The following is a 22,318-nucleotide window of genomic DNA, read 5'->3' as shown; positions in this document are numbered from 1 at the left end:
GCCATGTGGAGATAGCCATTATAGGCTCCTTGTAAGAACTTGTAGAATCCAGTTGATGCAGTTCATAGAATTAACAGGAACTTTGAGCAAACATTATGATTTTGAACTGATCTTGCAAAAACAGAATTTTGTGTGTGTGCATGCACCTTCCTAGCCCCATCCCACCTCACTACAGAGCATCTAGAAACTTTAGATAAGGGGCTGGCTTCTCATGCTTGTGCCAGATATACAAATCATGAGAGAAATGTACAAAAGTATTCAAAACATCTGATTTATTAAGTTTATATGTCAAAGATGCTAAAATGAAAAGTTACATTTTTTTGCAGTGACTAAAGTAGCCCTGTATTCATTTTGCCTGTTTTATATTTTTCAGTTATCCATATAATAATTTTTAATAAAACATTTTGCTCTGACTTTGCTTTATTTATTGTAGGAACAGTAATTGGTGTTGTCATTTATACGGGAAAAGAGACTCGAAGTGTAATGAACACATCCAATCCAAAGAACAAGGTAAGGTAAGCTGGTTTGAATGAAAAGACTGTTGGGCTTAAATGTCTACAAAACTGTAAACATCTTTCAAAGATATCTAATTAATAGCCTAAAGAGTAAATTAGGAACAAACATTGTCATATAAATATTCTCAGATGATTCAAAAGGAATATAATTGATGATGTAGCCTTAAGCCCTGCCATTTTGTCTTCCGGATGTGTTCTGTTTGTTTTACATACTGCTCCATCTCTGTTGCCTAGGCTTCATAAATATATTTAGTCAACTTGCTTTTCCAGCTGTGAAGCATACTTCTTCCAATACATCTTCTTTAAGCGAGAATATTATAGGCAAGAAGTACTTTATTTGTCAAATATTTAATTATTTTTGTTACTCATAGTTATTTTGGGCAGTACATAAAGCTGGGTTGTTTAAAACTTGGGGAGAATGGAATATATAGTTCTAGCTTGCTGCAGAATCTAGTAAAAACTTATCATTCATTACTCTAGCTTTTCAAAAGTTGGAACTAGACTCCTGAGGGTCACTAAAGTGCCAGTAGTACGTGGAGTGCACATAATTATGCATGTTAGCTTAACTAATCAAACCTCAGGATTTCCGACTTGAGCTGAACTTCCTTAAAATCCCTCGAAGGAAAGAGTGTGATAGCAATCTGTTAAATATTCCAGGCCTGTTGCTTCCAAGTATAAATGAAGTGATGGAAGAGAAGGAAATATTTCAGAACCAAAGTTGGGACTGTGGGGTTTAGGAGTAGAGATGGGCACGAACAGAAAAAAACAACGAACATTATGTTCATTGTTGCCATCCACGAACAGGGGCTCACAAACAACTACGAACATGGCCCTGTTCACGAACATGTTCGTAGTTGGCTGTTCGTGGGGGCCAGCAGGCTCTCCTCCAGCCATCATCCAAGTCAAGATCCCTACTGCACCACTCCCAGAAACCTGACCTGAGCAGACACCAGGAAAGGTACCAATAATGAATAATAGCTTGGCCCCAGAGCCTGGCAGCAGCCCTGGAACTTGAAAGGGTAGATCCCTACTGCACCACTCCCAGAAACCTTTCCTGAGCAGGCAGCAGGAAAGGTACCAGTAATAAATAATAGCTTGGTCCAGAGCCTGGCAGCAGGCCTGAAACCTGAAAGGGTAGATCCATATCCCACCACACACAAAGAAAATTCAAGCTCCAGTACACTCTATCAAAATGCCAACAGCAACTCTCTCCCTCTCTACAGTCTACAAACGAAGCCGGAGCTGGGAGCCTCCCTCCCCCCTGCTCTTTGCTCCCTTGTAACAAATTTGGAGCTCCACACTTGAAAGGAAGACCTGCCTATCAAGCTAAATTGGGTTTAGATTGGTGTTTCCAGGGCAACAGCAGGAGTTCAGACAGAGTTCAGACAATCCCTTCCTAAGTTGCCAAGGGAATTGATTGCCCGTGCCAAACTGTCTGGCTTGATGAATAGCAACGAACAGCAATGAATGAGGCTTGCAACAACCACCTGTTCGTTTAGAATGGGGCCTCGCGAACAACTTGTTCGTGAACAGCAGACTGGGCTGTTCATGGCTTTTTTTTGGTTCGTATTGCTGTTCGTGCCCATCTCTATTTAGGAGTCATGGAGAGGTATAGGACCTGGCAGATAGGAAAGAAATATGGAGAGATCTAGGAGCAACATGATGGTACTGGATAGATTTATTTGGGGAAGGAACATGGAACAACAAGGAAGGTATGGAAACACAGTGATATGTCAAAAGGCACACTCAGCTAGTTTCTTAACAGCTCAAGCCCAGCCTTGTGGAGGGGGGGGTATTAACAAGGCAAGGTAAAAATTCGTCTAGTCTAAGTTAGCTAGTATTCTTTTTGCTTTATTTCTTAGAAAATGTACATTTGTATACTGACGTATCCTAGCTCATCTCTGTTGGTATTTTAAGTAGAATATATATTAGTTAAATTCCTATTCTTAAAGGATATTCAAGACTCCATTGGAATTCTTACCCACTAGCCAGCAGCTGTTTGAACAAGCTACATAGATTCCTTTCTAGAGAGCCCAAGGAATACAATAGGAGTTTTAGAGAGACCAAAATCCTCGGGTAGTGGCAGAACCATGTACTTCCAAAGTCTTGGAAAGCATTTAGAAGAGAAGATGAGGGAATCTCATGGGGAGGGGGGGGGGCTTCGCAAACACACATCCCAGGGGAAATTCTGTTATCTTAGCCACACCCTGTCTCATTTTGTCCCCAAACTGATTGCATATATAGGAGGATTAAACTGGTACAACCAGTTGTTCATTGATATAGATGCAGTGAACTTTGGAAACCTTGACATTCATAAACTGGTATGTAGGATTATGTTAGTTACGGTATATACAGACTCATTTGTCTCCTAAAAAAAAGAGTTCTAGAAATTTATTTTAGAATTTTTGTCTTAGAAATTGCTTCTGTGAAATGCAGATCAAGGATGTCTTGGAGTAGGTTCTAGTAGAATTTTTGTAATTCTTATCCCATTACTTGTATTTGATTAAGTCATGTTTACTTCCACAACTTTGACTGTTTTTTTGACACCTATCTCTCTATGATATTTTGAAAATGTATGTTGTCTACCAGTTCAGTGTAGTGAAACATTTAACATAACAAGGCTGCATTCACACATCACAAACAAACCTGTGTTCATGACAAGCACAAACTCAGCTTACTGAAATGCTTGCATGCTCCTTTGCCGCCACCCTACCACAACACACAGGACTGTGGGGAAGAAACAAATTCCAGTTTGCCCAGAAGCATGCATTCAAAGGTCAAAGCAAATTAGAATTTGATTCAAGGTGCTAAAGCTAGAAAGCCTTCAATCATGCTTTGGGTGTGGAGGGAGGGAGCACTTGAGCAAGGCAACAAGTTGAATTCATGTCCATCATGAATGAAGAAACAGCCATAATATTTTTTCATGGGGTTCTCAGGAATTATCAGGGATATTGGAGGACTGTGCAGTCTGCTCTGTGTTCAAAATGCTGTTACCATTATTTAATTATTGATAGGGTCTTTAAGTTAAAGAGAAACCAAACATTCAGAACTTCTATATCTATAAGATTTTCCATTCAAAACAATGCAGATAGCTGTTAATCTTAAGCAGTGATCTTTCTAAAGACTATTAAGAAGACAGTTTGGTTCTCATGAGTTGAAACTTGAGATTGCCACTAGATCGTTATTTCGTAAGAAGATACTTTATATCAGAAAAGAAAAAAAGTCTCTGAGAGGCTTAAAAAATCAATTGTGACAGGTTGCCATTTTCATGCCATTCATAATAATAAGTTACTTAGAGTCAGAACATAAAGAACAAAATGATAATACAAATTGCCTAAGGTAGTTATTGCAATCCCTTGAGTGTATTGATTTGTGTTTCTAATAAAAAGATGCTTTTAAATGTGTCATTGACAAAGAGACAGGTGATATGTGCCATTATGTGAATTAGAATGTCCTGTTATTATTTCAATCTCTTTAACTGCATTTTAAAATAATAGAGCAAAACAGAACTAGTGCATTTATATTGTGCATTTATATTGTGCACAATTATTTTCCCTGATACATTTATGTGAAATTTAAACTTTTCTGGAAAGAACAAATTCTGTGTCAAAAATAATTCAGTTAAAAAATTTTCCACATTGAAATTGATGAACGGTAGGATAATCCATAACATATGTCTGTTTTATTATGCAGCTTTATCAATAACTTGTTCCTGGGTAAGATGTAAATATTCTTGTTACGACCCTTTCTTTCTCTTGGGTAGATTTTGCCTTTAATCTTTCCCTTACACCCTATGGGTAGATTGCTGCCACCAGGAATATTATATTCCAAGATATTTTATTTAAATTTTCCCTTTAGTAACGTATCCAAGTGTCAGGCTTCTTCGTGGTTCTATTTGGCCCTGAGGATAGGAATGGGATATTGCAATGACAGATACTCTGGGATATAACAAAAACAAAGTGAACGTTTATTTTTTTAAGAAATGTATCGGTTTCATATTATTTCTAAAACTAGATTGTTTCAAAGAGTAGTTTTCAATTCTTAAGGTTACTTCACATAAACTCATTCACACAGATCTCTTCTAAGGCTTCACACACAATTTGCCTGCTTTTCCCTGACTGAATGTTCTTTCACAAACATACTCAGATCAGGTTTCCACATAAGTTATATTTCTCTCAGTAATACTTAAACATGCTAAGGCAGCACACAGCTAGCCTCTCTTTTCCTCACTCAATATTTCTCTCAGAACTGCTTAAAATTACTCAGGCTGCACAAAGCTTGCCTGCTTTCTCCTGACTGAATGTTCTTTCACAAACTTAGGGCCAAGCTACAAGTGACGAATGACACAGGTTGGACACTTGTCAGCTTCCCTCAAGATTTGATGGGAAATGTAAGCACCTTGGCCTTGCAGCTTGGCTCTCCGACTGCTGTCCAATGGACTTTTCAACTGTCACTTGTCCAACATTCCACCAAGTTGCCTACATTTCCCATCAAAACTTGAGGAAAGCTGACAAGTGTCCAACCTGTGTCATTCATCATTTGTAGTTTGGCCCATACTCAGTTCAGGTTTCTACACAGGTTATTTTTCTCTCAATAATACTTAAACATGCTCAGGCAGCACACAGCTGGCCTCTCTTTCCCTGACTGAATGTTCTTTCCCCATTCTCAGTCTCAAACTGCATTCACTCCGCCTACACTCAGTCATCAACCAATCATATCACTCACTCATCCCTCTCTTTCACCCCCACTCTTCACCTATATCACACCAAGCATTTAAAGACACACGTACATATTTACTTAAAATCATTACAATTCTGTTCTAAAACTTTATTTACAATTGAGCTTTCATCAAAAACCATATATAGTGAAATTGTGGTAGGGAGGGGGGAAGGAACCTAGGGTCATATGGATTAAAAATGTTGTTGCTTTGTAATTTAACATCTATTCTAAAAATATTTCAAAGTGTTGCTCCAGAGCACCATCAACAAAGGGTGAAATGGAACAAACAAACAAGTAAATTAGTAGCACATAGACAAGTTGTGATACAGCTCTTAGGATTATGACAACACACACTCCGCCTTCATTTACATAATCAGCATACTTTGATATTACATCTGCTAACAATTAAAAGTTGTGTTTCTTCAGCTGAAATGAGAACATAAATAAACTTATAATTTCAGGCAGCAGTGAAGAGGCAAAATGTTAAATGCTGAAAAAACAATCATAATTAGAACATCTGGGATATATTGTAGTTTGAGAGAGAAAGCTAACTAGTAAACATAGTGATATTTTTTAAAGGTGTAGTTTTCTCATGTACCATGGCAAAAACCAGTAAGGTAGACATCAAGTATACATTGGCTATCTTACTATGAATAATGCATAAATTAGTATACTAATCATACAATCCTATGCAGAATTACTGTCAGCCCATTGAAATGGAGAAACTCTGCATAGGATTGCACTGTAATTCATTAAATTCAAAGTATGAACTGATTCATTTTCACTTCTTTGCAATTTGTTATCTGTCTAAAAAATCCAAAAGTGCTAGTGGAGATCTTTAACTGCAAAGCTGCTCCATGTCAGTTTGATGAAACTGGCAGCTTCATTACCATATAGTAAATAGAAACGTTCACTTGCTTTGGAATTCTATGCATGCATTAGAACTCTGAGCAGTGGGTCAATTTCTACAATGTAAAATAACTATTTCATAATATATGCAATATTTAATATTAAGGAGTCATTATAACCAGTCCCTTAGGCACACAATTAAGTGCACATAGTTATTTGCAAGCCCTTCCTTCTTCTTGCAGGACTGCTGGTGGGAAGAGGGCAGCTGCAGGAAATCTTTTATGCACTGAGTATTGCACATGGAGTAGTTGGGGAGTAGAGATGGGCATGAAACGGGGAAAAAACTAACCCCGAGTTTCATGGTTTGTCACGTTCCGCGAAACATGAACTTTCATGAAATTGTCCCATTTCGTGCAATGATTCATTAGGTTCATGATTTGTCAGGTCCTGGGGCCCTACAATGAGCCCCTTCATACCCAGGGATGCCAAACTCACAGAGAGACTTCAGCAGGCTCTCCTCCAGCCACCCTCCAAGTAGCTCTCTTCAGGCTCTCTTTGCTAACTTTTCCCTCCCGTCCTCCTGCTTTCTGCCACTGCTGGAAGAAAAGTCAAGCAGAGCGGATCTGCTTGGGTTTTCCTCTCTTTAGGTTCTCTTTGCTGACTTTTCCAGGCTTTTCCAAGCCTATTCCAGGCTTGAGAGTAGAACTGTTTTCAGGGCAGGGCTCTTTCCAGGGCTATTTTAGCCTTTGAGGGAGGACTCATTGGGGCCAAGCCCAGAAGCAACTGGATAACTTGATACCACATGACTTGCATGACTTAGCCAGGCCTGGCTACTTGCTACTCCCCCCACCCCCGCAATCCAGTGTAGGGTATTGGTTAGAGTTTCATAATAAGATCTGAAAGACCCAGGTTTGAATCACTCCTCTGCTGTGGAAGCTCACTGAGTGACTTTGATCCAATCACACACACTCAGCCTAACGTATTTCTCAGAGTTATTGTGAGGATAATATGGAGGTAAGGAGAATGATGAAAGCTGCTTTGAGTTCCTATTGTGGAGAAAGGCAGTATATAAATGAAGTAGATTAGTAAATGACTTGACCTGGATAGCCCAGGTGAGCTTGATCACATCAGATCTCAGAAGATAAGCAGGGTCAGCCTTGGTTAGTAATTGGATGGGAGATCTTCAACGAAGATCAGGCTTACAGAGGCAAGCAAACCACCTCTGTTAGTCTCTTACCATGAAAACCCCAGCAGGGGTTGCCATAAGTCAACTATGAATTGAGGGCACTCTCCACCACAAATTAGTAAATATAGATGAAGATGGGGGGGGGGCAGAAAAAAGGTAAGTTGTTTAGTGGTTTTTAAGGAGAGAACAACATAGGGAAAGGTGAGCATATGGAAGCTTCTGGGAGCAGAGGAAAAGGATATAGTTCAGGGAAGGGGATACAGGGGAAAGTGAATTTACTCCTACAAGTCCTTGCAGGTTCCCTACCATGCAACTGAGTCTGGTTCAGCAGGTACCACACAGCTGGGCCATAGGGGAGAGGCTGCCTGGGCCATAGGGGAGAGGCTGCCTGGATGGGAAAAAGAATAGGAAGCAGGAGAAGGGGGAGAGGCCATGGGGCCAGGAAAGGGAAAGAGGACGTGATGGGGGAGGGGGAAATGAGGTGCCCACCACAAATCCTTGTGGGTCTCCCACTTGTCATATGTCTAATTCCCAAATAGCCCCATAAATACATGGATTAGAGCCATTTGGCTTCTAACTAAATGGTCCTTCAAAATTGCCTCCTCCAGGTTTGCAGAAAAAATTGAAAGCTTGTGAAAACACATGGCAGGGGGCTCTTAAATCCCACCCAAACACAAGTGGTTTTTGTACAATCACAGAGAATTCAAGGAGGGAGAGCATAGAGAGACACAAGTGCCCCCTCCACAAGTGCCCTGCCTTCCCCTACTGCTATCACCATTGGCCCCAGGATCCAGCATAGCTCCCTGCCCCCTCCATCACCACCATCCTCTCCTAGTGGATCCCCACTTGTTATTATCTAATTTATAAGTTGCATGTATATTGAAATGCTCCTTCTAGAAACCTATTCATGAGTGTTCTTTTTTAGTCCTTGGACTTAACTCATGTGTTCCATCTACATTCATGGAGCTATGTCAGATCTTTTCCCCAAAATTATGGAGGAACTTTCATACTAATCACCTTGGGTTTGCATTGATGATTAATGCTCAAAAGTGAAATTTCCATTATCTGAGATACTGAGAAATCTGAGAGACTGAGGAAAAAGCACCCCTCACGTTTTTCTGATGGCACGTTTTACTGGTGGGGCAGGGTAACACATGTAGCCTTTACACATGCACCTCTGGATTCCAAGGCCAGGGATCCTAAGTTGCTGTCTTGCAGGTGATATTTTGGGTGAAATGGTGGAGGCAGACAGAGATTGAAAGATGGCAATCTTGAATTAAACTAAAATTGGTCTGCATTAAATGTATACTGATTGACAGAAAGCAAGAAAATACAGTTTGTGCAAAGGTAATGCAATAAAATACACCAAAATTGGGGACTATCCTAGTCACTGATAAATCACATAAATGCAAACCACACAAACTGGGCAGTAAGCAGTCAAAAGGTAATTTTAACAAATCCCAATGGAAGCCTTCCTGTTACATTAGATGCATTCTCCCAGGGCAGGGCCAAAAACTGGATCCCACCCATTCCACCCATGTTTTTATGCATGTATGGTATTCTCAAGTGGGGGGTGAGGAGAAGGAGATGGGGGTAATGGTGGATTTGAAGGTGAATAATGGCATATGTAACTGAGGAGGTTTTGAGCTAGACTCAGGAGAAGGAACATTCTCATAACGACATAATCCCAGTCTCAAAGATTGTCATTGATAACTCCCAGAGGAAAAATGGGGTGTGTGTCCAAAAGAAAAGCTTTTTATCTTAGGAAAGTTTATCTTAGGAAGATTCCAGTGTATTGAGAACCTTAGGAATATTATGAAGGAGTAACGAGCTACATTTTAATATTGTTAAGACAGGCTTTGTTGGGACAATGAAAACTTCATTTTTTAGGGGAAAAACCTATGAAGGGAACACCAATCAAATCCTTATATCTTCTGGTCCCTGTGTGGATCAAAACATCCAGGAGAAGTGGGGTTATAGATGTCTTCAAACTCCCAGGTTTGCATAAAAATCCAAATGTTTTTTAAAATGTGGGGGAAGAGACCACAAACAAGCAGTGTCTTCATCCAAGACAATATACCAAAAAAAGCGCCAGAGTTCATCATATGTGATTCATTGAGTTATTAAAGCAAAAACAAAGTAGTCAACTTAAAAATAGTTATTCTTCATTTTTTTTCTGGAAAATCAGAGTCTAATATCAGCATTACAAGAGGTGCAAGTGATGGAGAACAAGGAAAACCAGAATGGGGTGGGCACAGCTTCCTTTACTGGTAGTTGTCCATTGTCAGAATTCTTTAAAAGGCCAATGGTACTTTTTCAGTAGGGATGGCATAAATGTTTTTTTCCCCTCATAGAGAGCAGAGCTTAATTACTGATCAGCTATTAAAAATTCCCCCCCCCCTTTTCCTTGGCTAAAATATTAAACATGCAGTTTTTAGCTTTGAATGACTATAAGCTCAATGGTAGTTATACTGGTGGAATAAATGTAACTGGAATGCACCAAAATCCATACGCTTATTTTAAAAGGTGTCAGAAAAGCTATCAGTTATGATTGTGGTGTATATTGTAATTATCGTGGATGGCCTTCTGTATCTGTTTGGCTATGTCCTAAAGCATGAGGCAAAACTTACTGGTCTATTACCAGTATCTGAATTTGCTTAAATACTTATGTGCTGCCATTTCCCACCACCAAACTGTATAGTGAAATACTGCAGGAAGAGTTTTCACAGCAGATAATGAATGAAAAATCATCTAAGTAAATGTTTTGAAATAGAAATATACCGTTGTTCACTTTGGTCCATATACCTGTGTAAACAAGAAGTGTATAGATATTGTGTAATTTAGGGAAGGATTTATTTTGTTTTGTTATCTTAATCGCTCAGGCAACAATTTTTCTTAACTTTAAGTCAACACTTTGTGATTTATTGCACCAATTATAAAAATTGCTCTCTAGCCTAAGGATGTAGACACTGTCGGAAAAACACCAGGCAAAGGAGAATTTTCTAATGAATCCATTTAATATGCTTTTAATTCTAAACAATATAAACATAAATAGTATTTGCAAGGTTCACTTTCAGTCTAAAATGATATATTTGTTTTTTAATCTTAGATTAATGTAGATATGGCAGAGTCAACATTATTATAGTGTGATGGTCGTACACATAATATCTCATTTGTAGTCTAATCAGCTTATTATGGGATGTAATTCCTTAAAAATGGCATTGAATTATGCTGTTCATAATATGTGAATCAGCAATCAATCCTATTTGGATAGATATTTCTTAAACCTTAGTTCATTGGATAAGACTGGAATCTGTCAAAGCTAAAGGTCATATACAGATGTTAATTAGCCTAAAGGGAAATTAACAGAGTAAGGCTGCCCTAGTCAGATAATTCTTCAACTACATGTCCTGTTTATTTCCTTGTGTCTTCTGCATACACAATGGTTTGACAATTGGGCCACAAACAATGTGTTTTTTCTTGTTTAGGATTTAGCAACACCCTGTTCCTGTCCTTATTAAGAGTTAATGCACAAATCTTGAACTTCATAATAGTAGTACAGTTCAAGATTCTCTGCTAAGTATCTGTTAGCCTCCTATGTTATCCAAATGACTACATGTGCCTGTGCACTGTCCCTCTGAGCACATCAAAATAGCAGCGCTGCTAGAATTAACACGTTGCGATCTCTTTCTGTGCATACCAGGGTCCCATGGGTTGAGTTGACCAGTGCTATGACAAGAAAGTGAAATAGCAAAACCAACATGCAAGAATGATAAGGAGTCTTATTATTAACAAATAGACAAGCAATGGGATCAGTACAATGCACAAATTAACAGATAACTACAATATACACCTAAGAAAACAGGAGAATATTTATTTGTACACACAGTATCATATAGAATCAGGAATTGTGCACAAACATTGCTGAGATTGATTGTCCTTATTAAACTTGCAGTTTCCTTAAATGTCCTGGTGTATATGTAGGTGTCCGTGCAATAATAAAACCATATGACCTGTCCTGAAGAGAAAAGGTCCAACATGGTAAAGTACTCCCCCTAACTCTGAGTTGTTTAAATATAGATGTAGGGGATTGTACCCAACACACACAACCCCAAAATGTATAGCAGTTCAAGCTCAAAGAAAACACCTAATGAGTCTGCAAAACTCTTAAAATGAGTCCCTAAGCGCCTGTTTGGGTGCTATATTTATACCTAAGGTATATGCATAAGATAAATGAAACTAATTAATATGAACATTTGATATGTCTTCTTCTGGATAGGGTTGCATTACTTAATTCTGAAGATGACTCAGATGCAGTGGGGATGAGGGATAGGGATTGAGAGGAAACAGAAATCTAGATTCCTGGGGAATGGGGTTGGTATATTTCCATGACAGAGATACTCATTTGCAAGTGATAGAACTCTTCTATAATCAGTTGTTTGATATGATAACGTGATCAGAACCTTGAAGGATAAAACCTATGTTGTAATCCACCCTGAGCCCTTTGTGGGGAGGGCAGAATAGAAATTCAAGGAAAATAAAAATAAATAAAATAACTACTAGCCTTGGTGCAATTCACCACCCTTTTGTATAAAACCAGTAACCTTGGAGCAATTTGCCACCCGATTATGTAAGATCAGTAACCTTGGGGCAATTCACTGTCCCTTTCTGTAAAACCAGTAACCTTGGGGCAATTTACCAGCCCATTCACCACTACTCCAGTTCACCACATTCCAACATACTTAAGTATGAGTTGCAGAGTTGTTTGAATGTTATAGAATTTAGGGATCAAACACTCTACTTGAGGATAGTGTGGGAATCCGCTTTATTTTAAATAACTTAAAAGCAATCCAGCTAACTTAAGTCCAAAGGGAGGTATTGTCATAACAATAGGAGTGGAGATGGGGAAGAGAGAGGCTGGAAGAGTACATTTGCTTCAAGCCATGCATTTCCCATCCAGGGGAAATGAGGTCGTGCCTTTGGAGTGCTGCCTTCACCAGAGCCCATCAGGATTTTGATATTCTATCCATGGATCCAGACCATGGAATTAAGTCTTTTAATAAGAGACAATAAGAACTACAGACAGCAACATGGAAGTTAATATCAATTACTTACCAAGGCATGACCTGGCTATGATCATAGCTGGTTATTACACAGACACAGAGCTGCTTAGCGTTGCGTTTGAGTCAAACAATGTAAAAATTTCAAGGAAATCTGCTGAAGAGGCTTGATATGTTTGGCCTTTTGCCGCCTTTATGTGACCTGTATATTGTAACCCCTGTAATGGCAACTTGCTATAAGACTTCATTGCCAAAATGATGCTGCCTTCCTGTTTCTTGCTTTATGTTTCAAAATGGTTTTTACTGCCACCAAAGGCTTTTGCCTTAGATCTCTTCATTTTGTCCTGTATTATAGGAAGGCTTAGTTATAGATGGTGATATGATGGAATGGTCAACATTTGAGGGTGGCTGTAAAGTAATGAAGGGATCCTGTGTTCCAGATGAAAAAGGTGTTTTGCTTAACAAGATACAGAATTTATTTATGTGCTTATGTGTAATAGGTTTTTAAAAATTATTTATGTCATTTGTAGTCTGCCTTTCTCACTGAGACTCAAGGCAGATTACATCGTGTGAGATTAGTACAATCAGTATCAAGGACGTTTCAATACAGTCTCAAGGATATTTCCATACAGTGTCAGAGACATTTCCATAAACAATGCATTAGGTAAATAAATACAAGTGTACAAAGACATATCATTATCAAGGATCCAATATAGAGTTGAAGAAATGCTGAAACAAAACATAATCAATTCTAGGACTAACATTAGACAACATGAAGCACAGGTAGTATATAGGAGTACATATTTAAAGCAACAGGTAGTATATAAGGCAACATAGTGGTGAAGTCTGTGGTCCCTAACTCACTAGTGAAGTGTCTGAGACCCCCCTTCCTACAATACAGCCCTCCTATCTGAGTAAAAAGCCTTTTTGAATAATTCAGTTTTGCATCGTTTGCAGAAAGCCAGGAGAGCGGGGGATCTCCTGACCTCCGCAGGCAGGCCTTTCCACAGGGTAGGGGCCACCATAGAGAAGGCTGTTGATTTCGTGCATGTGCAGGCTGGTATGCCGGCCCAAGACCTTGAAGAGCTTTGTATGAATGAATGAATGAATGAATGAATGAGTGAATTTGTAGTCAGAGACCATAACGATGGCAGTACATCCTTAGCAATCAATAGAATAATTAAATCCAGCGTAAAAATGTAAAGGACACAGAAAAATACATTTAGCATTTAAAATCTTATCTTAAAATGTATATAGTTCTCTGGAAACCACAGTAACTCCAATATTTAAAATGTTGACATAAAAATAGTTAAAATCGTAAAAAGAGCAGGACAGACTATGTATGGTTATTCTTTTTATTATGGAATTTAACCAAATAGAGACAGAATTTGGCTATTTGCCTGGAGATAGTTGGATTTTCATCAATTAGGAGTTTCTCCAGGCAGGCCTTACTTGCCTCTGCAATTGGTCTGTTTAAGAGTGGGGAAATAAACTTGTCCCTATAGACTTGATGGAAAGGACAGCGAATGAACATATGAATAAGTGATTCCACTTCACCAATGGAGCAACGGCAGCGTCTGTCCTCGTATGTGATCTTTCTGTGTTTCCCTTCAATGACCATTGAAGGGATAACTTTACATCGAGCCAGGGTAAAAGCTCTTCTATAAGATGGGACATCCAAATGAGTGAGATATCTGGCCGTACCCATAACATATCTAGATTCCCTAGGGGCCATAAAATGAGGAGATTGAGCTAAATCTCATTGGCGCTCTATGTCTCTCACCCTTTGTTTAACCATACTTTTTGCCTGGTCGCTGCCCTGAGTCAGTAAGTCAGGAGAGAGTCCCAATCTTTCTAAGTTGCTCTTAACCATCCGCATCCACCTAGGCTGGTAAGGATCTTGGTTTATTAGAGAGAGACGGCCTTTTTGATTGTTACATATCTTGAGCCACTGATAAACAGAAGATAGCAATATTCTGGCTTCAATTCTCATTTGGTCTGTTTCTAGCTGTAGGAGGGCATTTGGCACCCCTGGGGGTACCTTTAAGATGACACGGATAAATTTGGACTGAATCTTCTCGAGAACTCACAAATTATCAGCAGATATGCCCAAATTAATACCATATAAGAGTTGCGCAAGCTTGATACAACTTCAGTGCTGCCAGGACATATAAGCTCCCCTTAGATCGAAAAAATCTCAAGATAGCATGCACCGCCCTTTCAGCTCTCTTGAGCTTTGTATGTGATAACCAATACCTTGAACTGAGCATGGTAACTGATAGGTAGCCAATGGAGTGACTGTAGGGTGAGAGCGATGTTCATGCTCCTGTTCGCTCCTGCTAACAGTCGAGCCGCAGCATTTTGCACCAGTTGGAGCCTCCTAGTTAACTTTGATGTATAGTGCATTACAATATGTAACCTATTACAATCTATTTATAGTACATTACAATAGTCAAGTTTTGATGTTACCATAGCATGGATCCAGGTGGTCAGGTCGGCTGTGTCGAGGTAAGAAGTGATCTTCCAAGTTAGAATGAGATTGTAGAAAGCATTTTTTGCCACTGCCTTAACTTCTTTTTCTAGTAGTAGTGCTGGATTCAGTATAACCCCTAGGCTCTTAACCAAGTCTGTAAGGGTCAGACAAACTGCATCACAAGTGGGGAGTACAATATCCTTCAAGATCTCTGGTTTCCCAACAAGCATCACTTCAGTCTTGTCTGGGTTCAATTTCAATTTGTTATTTTTTAGCGATTTCACCATGGCTGTCAGGTAGCAATCTAAGATTGGATAGCACGATATAGAATCAGGTGTCATCTGCATATTGATGATACCCAGTTCCACAGCTGCAAATGGGTTCTCTTAAAGGCTTTACATAGAGGTTGAATAACATGGGAGATAAGATTGTGTCCTGTGGAACCCCACAAGTTCCCATTCTGGAGATAGGTAATCTCCGATGGCAACCCTTTGAGTTCATTCCATGAGAACCAATTTAAACCAGTCCAGGGCACATCCTTTGATGCCCACTTCTGTTTTTCAGTACCTCAACAGGATGGCGTGGTCTACTGTGTCAAAGGTTGCAGACAGATCCAGGAGGAGCAATAAGGAGGCATGGCCTTTGTCTATATTCAGACGGAGATCATCCACTAATGCTACAAGTGCTGTCTCTGTCCCATGTCCTGGTCTGAATCCAGACTGAAAAGGGTCTAGAGTGCTAGAGTTATCCAAGAAGATCTGGAGTTGGACAGCTACTGTGCTCTCAATCACTTTGCCCAGAAAGGGCAGATTAGAGATAGTTGTGGAGTATTTGTAAGTACGGGTGTGGCTGGAGCAGTCCAACACGGCACTGGCCAACTGTCCGTCAGAGAGGGCCTTCCCTGCTGCCATCGCTGCGCAGCCGTGGCCGGCATGGCTTGGTGGCAGAGAGGGCTGCTGCCACCGCCAAAGGCCAGCAGGCAGAAGGGAAGCTGCCTCCTCCAGCACAGTGCCAGCAGTAAGTGGGGGTGGGGAGGTGGGGGTTGGATGGTGGGGTAAGAGTAGGGAATGGGTAAAGGGCCCTGCCGCTTGTGAAAGGGCCCTTTTAACTTAATTCCCGGAGGCTCCGAAGCTTCCTGAAGCATTATGAATGCTTTCGAAAGCTTTGCTTTGGGATTTCCAAATCGAGCCCAATTCGAATATTTTACTTGAATTGGATACCTGAAGCACACACCCCTATCTGTAAGCATATTGGTTTCAGAATAGGTTCATAAACTTAGTGGTTTCAAAATAGATATAAATCCCTAAATGTTTATTCACACACTCAGTCACAAAGACTAATTCCAATACAGTTACCACTTAGGCTAAAAATAATAGACTCAATAACAAAGACTTATTCTCAATTCTTCACTCACAGAGTAACAGAATACTCTTCTCACCACATAGACTTCCACACACATTCAATGAACTCAGCAGACTGAGCACTTCCCTCAGCATTCTGACTGGGTATAGCTACCATCCATTCACAGCATGCTTCATTCACAAATCCAGCCCCCATCCTTCTTATTTAGAGGGCTGCTTTTTAACTACAGTAAGAAAAATTCAAAACCCCTATGTAAACCAGCAGAAACAAAACACACGCTATGTATTTGGCAAAACATTACAATGTACATGCAGACAAGGAGTATGATCACAATACATTTGACTGCTGGTTCATTCACATTGAAATTATTGGAATCCCTGGTTTAAGCAAGCCATTACTTATTGTGGTACCCTTTATGTTTGTCAATCACATTTGCATACCTGGATAACAAGGTGACAGCTCCCGTGAGCTTGATACTAGTATGAAATCTGGTTAGCCTAATTCTATACTGATTTGTTAGAAAATGCCTCATTACTGGATATCTGTGTGGGAAGCATCCTGGATTAACTGGATCAGTATCTCTCCTGTAACTGTTTCTAATCAATTTAATTAGCAATAAAAATATTGCTATCATTCAGGTAGAAAGCTATTTACCAACAAGCCATCAATATGAAGAGATGCTAACAATAGTTTACCTATTAAGTAATTCTCTGCTCACTAATACTGGCCACAAAAGAAAATTCTCTTTAATCTGTTTTCTGATAGAGATATTTTGATTTTCATTTTCCAGGAAAGATTCCTTTTTTGTTTGTGCTTTCAGTGTAATTATAATGTTCATCGGGGAAACAAGAAGAAATTGGAACAAGAATAAAAACCTGTCTGATCGCTATCTTCAAATAGATTTCTGAAGTTTTGTAACCTTTCCATTTGTTGCAGAAGGAGGGGGTACCCTGGAGTGGCAGGGATCTGTCACAGATCCTCTTTCTTAGGTTATACAGACTATCACCCTCACCCCTTTTCAGTTTCCTTTTTACTGCTCTGGGGTGGTAAACCACTGCCACCAACCTGGTTTTTGAGGGTTTGCCTTTTCTTAAGAGGACCACAAGTTACCCTCTCCTCCCTTTAAGTCACTGGCAGTATCCCTTTTCTTGTATAGAAGGCTTCCACTGAGTCTGAGGCATACACCTCCCCCCTCCCTCAGCTAAGTTTGCAAAGGTTTTATTAAAAGATTATATTCAAAATAGAAAAAAAATCAAAGGGGACAAAATAAGCACTTTTACAGATGGACAATTACCTGGTAGAGAATAAAAGGTTCCTTAACACATCTGAATTAAAATTGTTCCTTAACCAAAACTTACATGCCCCTTAGTCCTTCTCTAGGACAGGCTGACATGGTCCATGCTTCCTCAGCATGAGCGCAGACATCCTGCCAACAATAGTCACCCTTCTAACTGATCCCAGGGAAAAGCGCACACAGAACCTTGAAGAGGGAAGGTTTTATAAGTTCCTCACTGATTCCTTGCCCCTTACTTAGGATTGGTTATTGTTTCCTTCCAAAACAGCCAATGGCCCATCCTGAGTCCTCAGCTTCCCTGGTGCTCAAGAAGAAGATGGCTAGGCTCTTCTCCTCATAGAGAAAAATCCTCCATTAAGCACAAGCAGATACAAAGAGGGCACACTGAGGGACTGAAAACATAAGAAAATGATGTAGCTTGTAATGAACATGTGACTTCTAGGTCCACAGTTCATTACATCATTTCTCTGTTTCCACTGGATAACGCACGTGGAACTATTGAACCACTTTTGTGTGAAGGCTGAAAAAAGGCATTGTAGGAGACACAGTTGCCAGCTTATTTTTTAAAAAACCTAAACCCTATAATGTTGTAAAAAATACTGTAAAAGATCGATAAAAAGTAAGCCTTAGAAGTTTAATAGTATAATCATTTGGCTGCCATGAGAACTATTGTTGAGTTGACAGGGAGATGAGACAGATAATGTGTGCCACAAAGTATTGAAAAAGCTTAAAATAGTCTTTTAAAATATATTCATTTAAATTCTAGCCATTATCAACCCATTTTCCTATCATTGTCATACTTATTTTGGAAGTAAACCAAAGAAATATCTTGTATCTGATTGTGTTAGATATACACCATCAAAGGGGTTAGACAGGAATAACTCTGCTTAGGATTTCACTGATAGCTGATGACCAAAATCTACTGTTAGTATGCATTTCCTACAGCTAGTTTTAGATATAGATAGCATTTCAGTAAAATTTTTAAATAATACATTTATTTTTAAAACATCTAGAATTTGCTGTTGCACTTTTCTTTAGTTTTTTTCCTTATAAAATAATTAAAATGGAGAAAGGCTGTATCTAAAGTATGGGAGTGTTTAGATCAGTTTATCTTGTGCTTTTGAAAAATGTGTGTGCACCTAGGTAGTTGTTTAATTCTTATTGGAGAAAAATTATCTGTTATTACCATCTGGAATTTTTGCTGATATTACACATCTCAAAAGGAGAATTAAGGCCAACTAACATGATTACTCCTGGTGAATGAAGGCTATGTGCAGGGTTCAGCAAGAAAACTGAAAGTTTCTCTTCAGTCATATGCCAGAGAACTTTCTTATTATGGATGAGAAATAGAGGTATTTCATTGAGCAGTCAGTGCAAATTACATGCTTGGACAAGTGGGACTGGAAGCTAGACAATTTAGGCTAGAATGTTTGGTCAGTCGGCTGCTTTAACTTTTGAGGTAAACAGTTATCTGGATCTTCCTAAGTGGAATTCTTTCAGTTGGGCAACCTAACTATGTTCTTTGGTTGAGATTGAAGCAAATGGAGTGGGAAACTAGGAACATGAAGCCTGGGACCTTGCCAAGCCTGAGACCTTTGTAACAAAAGGTGGAAACCACAAGAAAGGGTGGCAATTATGAGTCAAAATGCTTACAAATTTATACAGAATGTAGTATCACATAGTCATAACATCAACAGGTACAAAAACTAAGTAAATTGGTGCAAACAGGTACTGAAGAGAACCTAGCATAATCAAATGAATATACACTCCAACTGAATTAATATGTTGAAGTCCAAATGAAGAAAGTCCTTCCACAATCAGTTGGGTGAAGCCCAAATGGTGAGTCAATGAAGGTAAACGCGGTGAACACGCCCTACACGCAGTCCAGCGTTTCCTGCTGTTTCGTCCCACTGACGTCCTCAGGGGCGGATTAACACCTATAAACTGTAAACACCCAATAATGTAGAAATTACAAAAATACAAGTATTGACTCTCCAATAAAAATAAAAGGCGTACAAAGGTACCTACCCAATCAAAATATTCAAAATATTCAAAAAGTAGCACCAAAGCAACAAGTCAAAAATGCAGCTTGGCAAGATCCCGGATAGTGAGTTGGTAATGGTAACTCTGAACTCTGGATCAGAGCCATAGGGCATCGTCTTTACAGAAGACTTATTTTTAGCTGGGAGAGTCTCTTCTGCAAGTAGGTGGATGAAGCATTAACATTTTAGGGCCTGCAGCCAGTTTGCTGCAAATTTCTTGTTTTATACCCATTGGGACAAGTGATGTTTCTCTGGCAGGTCTTCCTACCAGCAGAGAAGGTTATTCTCCCTGATTCTTCAGACTACGTTATCTCTTTAATCACCTTTCTTATGTCCCCAAGCATGGACACATTCCAGATTTTTCAGTAGCAAATGCAGCTTGGTACTTGAAAGCAGATTTATGGGAGAAACCTTAGTGTGGCAACTTCTGTACCCATCCAGCAATATGTAGTTGCTTCTATATCTCATGGAACTCCTAAAAAATCAATAGCTGGTATTCTGAACCAAAAGAGAGAGAGAAAGCACAAACCTGATAAGTGTGAATTGGATAGGAGAGCTTGGTTCCAAAGCTCTCCTGTCCAATTCTTAGTCAAAGGCTTATTCTCAAGTTCTAACACAGTCAGTATGTAAGACCAGAATAACCAAATATAGATATCTCCCTCAAAACATTCTTTAAAAAGGGAATTGAAATCCCAGATTTTAAAGTTAGAGTTCTGATTATTTACTCTGTTAATTGAAGAATAGAGAACACTAGCAACAGAACTGTTTTGTACCATATACACTATAAAAAGCAAGACAAGTCCCAGTCTAAATTAAGACCATTAGATCTGGAGCCGAATTAGAATATCCAAAAGGACTCTCATTGACATAATAAATGTTGTGAAATTCTACCTTCGCTATCTCTTACCACTTCTTACACTACAAACCTCCGGTCCCTCTCATTTCTATGGCACTGTAAAAGTAGAGGGAGGGATACCGGGAAAGTTAGATGCTCCTCACAAGTCCTTGAGGGTTCTCTGCTTGCATTCTCCAGCTGTGGAGCCAGCAGAGGCAGCACTTTTGTTGATGGCTGCATTGGCTTGTATGGAATGATATGGTATAGCCTGATGTTGTCAGCTCTTGAAAACTAGGCAGGGTCAGTACTTGGATGGGGGACCACCAAGAAGGACTCTTCAGAGGAAGGCAATGGCAAACCACCTCCGCTTCTTACTAGCTTGGAAAACTCCTTGCTGGGATCACCCTAAGTCAGTTGCACCATCATGGCACCTACTTACCGACCTACATACTATATGCATTGGCTTGTAAAGTTAGTCAAATTCATGTCTGACAGCACTTGGTTATTCAAGTTTCATAATGTTAAAGAAATTATTCTCCATAGAGGTCATTATAAAATAGTTTCTCAGTTTTCTGTAATGCTGTCAGGCTATGGATCAGGCTATGGCAGATAGATCCCTGTACCATTGCAACTAGAAATCCAGGCTCTTGGTTAAATGGCTTTATTCAGAAATCAGATCATTTCCACAAATATGTCCATAGGATTACTCAGAAGCAAGGTAAGCATCTAAGCAGTAAGAGCAAGTTGACAGGAATAGTAACGTGGGAAAATCCTTCCTCTTAACCCATAAGTTTGCTCCTTCCCCCTCCCAACAGTAAATAGGACTTTTGGCGCGAGCTTGTCCTGAGAACATCTCGCATATTTGTACTATCAAATCGAGACACTGAGAAAGCAAGAGATCAAAGTTGAGACATAGCAGTGCATGGGAGTGAGCAGTATACAAGGTCAGAAGCACTGAAAGTTTCTACAGTCCGTTAGATAAGGAACCTGTAGCTGCAATAAGCCTGTGAACGAAACAGTTATGGCATTGGAAATAGGACATCAAGTTACAGCATGAAACATTGGTTCAGAACAACAGGTCAGCGTCAAATAGTGGCATGGATGGGGCACAGACATGACAAATGTAAGATATTGTATTGCAAGCTTTTCCCCTGTTTTTTTAAGATAAGGAGTAAGGCTGCGTTCTGTGTTCAAAGCACTTAAGTTTAGAGCCAATCCTGATCTCTTTGGTTTGTAAGAAGAAATCAAGGTAAGAGACCTTCTACATAGACTATTCCAAATACATTGTTTCAGTCATGAAATCCTGTTCTGATTTAATGCTTCTGTATCCACATTTACTCAAGCCCTATCTACTACACTAGTTAAACTTGTGGTAGATTCATTTGTAATGTGGTAAGTAGTCAACACCTCGCCTACCTTCTTCAAGTATTATTTTGTTGTTGCTAATACAGAAGGAAGCAACTGTTTGGAGATGTAAGTCAGTTCACTAATCATTCATTTGTGGGGACTGCATAGAGGTCACAAAAGAGAAAACAGGGTTGTACTAACTTGACTAATGATCTTTGATTGACTCATTGTGCAGTCATAGAATCCTCCCTCCTTGGTTGTAAAAGCTCTTGTTGAATATTATGTGAACCTCAGCGATGTCTCAGGAAGGAATTGAAGGGAACGACACGCTCTCCCCCTTTCCGTAATGTGAGCAGCAGCATGCAAAATGTTGTGGAGCTAAGAAGATGCCTAGTATTATTGGAGGAGTATTGTAAGATTCCAAGCCTTTGTTGCACATGCTCAGGTCCGATCTCTGTGATTCCACAGAGTGCCACGCAAAGAACTTCGGTTACAGGTTCATGCAACTTATTTTGCAAGGGGATCTCAGGAGCTTTTAAAGTGACATGTGAAGCACAATATGTAGATCTTGCCTTTGAAAGTCTCCATATGTATTGAGTCCACACTAACATTTAAAAATGGAGATTCCCAAATATG

General features: G+C 39.5%; 1 protein-coding gene across 2 annotated transcripts in view; it reads left to right on the top strand.

Annotated features, from left to right (window-relative positions):
- ATP9B (ATPase phospholipid transporting 9B (putative)) overlaps positions 1-22,318 on the top strand; it is a 243,284-nt gene that overhangs the window by 125,915 nt on the left and 95,051 nt on the right. For both annotated transcript variants that reach the window (XM_054985070.1, XM_054985071.1), the window contains exon 11: positions 434-510. In XM_054985070.1, the coding sequence (XP_054841045.1) occupies positions 434-510 (77 nt within the window). The remainder of the gene's footprint in view (positions 1-433; positions 511-22,318) is intronic.

This window comes from Eublepharis macularius, chromosome 7 (assembly GCF_028583425.1).
Source record: "Eublepharis macularius isolate TG4126 chromosome 7, MPM_Emac_v1.0, whole genome shotgun sequence".
Taxonomy (NCBI): domain Eukaryota; kingdom Metazoa; phylum Chordata; class Lepidosauria; order Squamata; family Eublepharidae; genus Eublepharis; species Eublepharis macularius.
The sequence above is the reverse complement of the archived record's forward strand: the minus strand, read 5'-3'. Positions and strand labels throughout refer to the sequence as shown.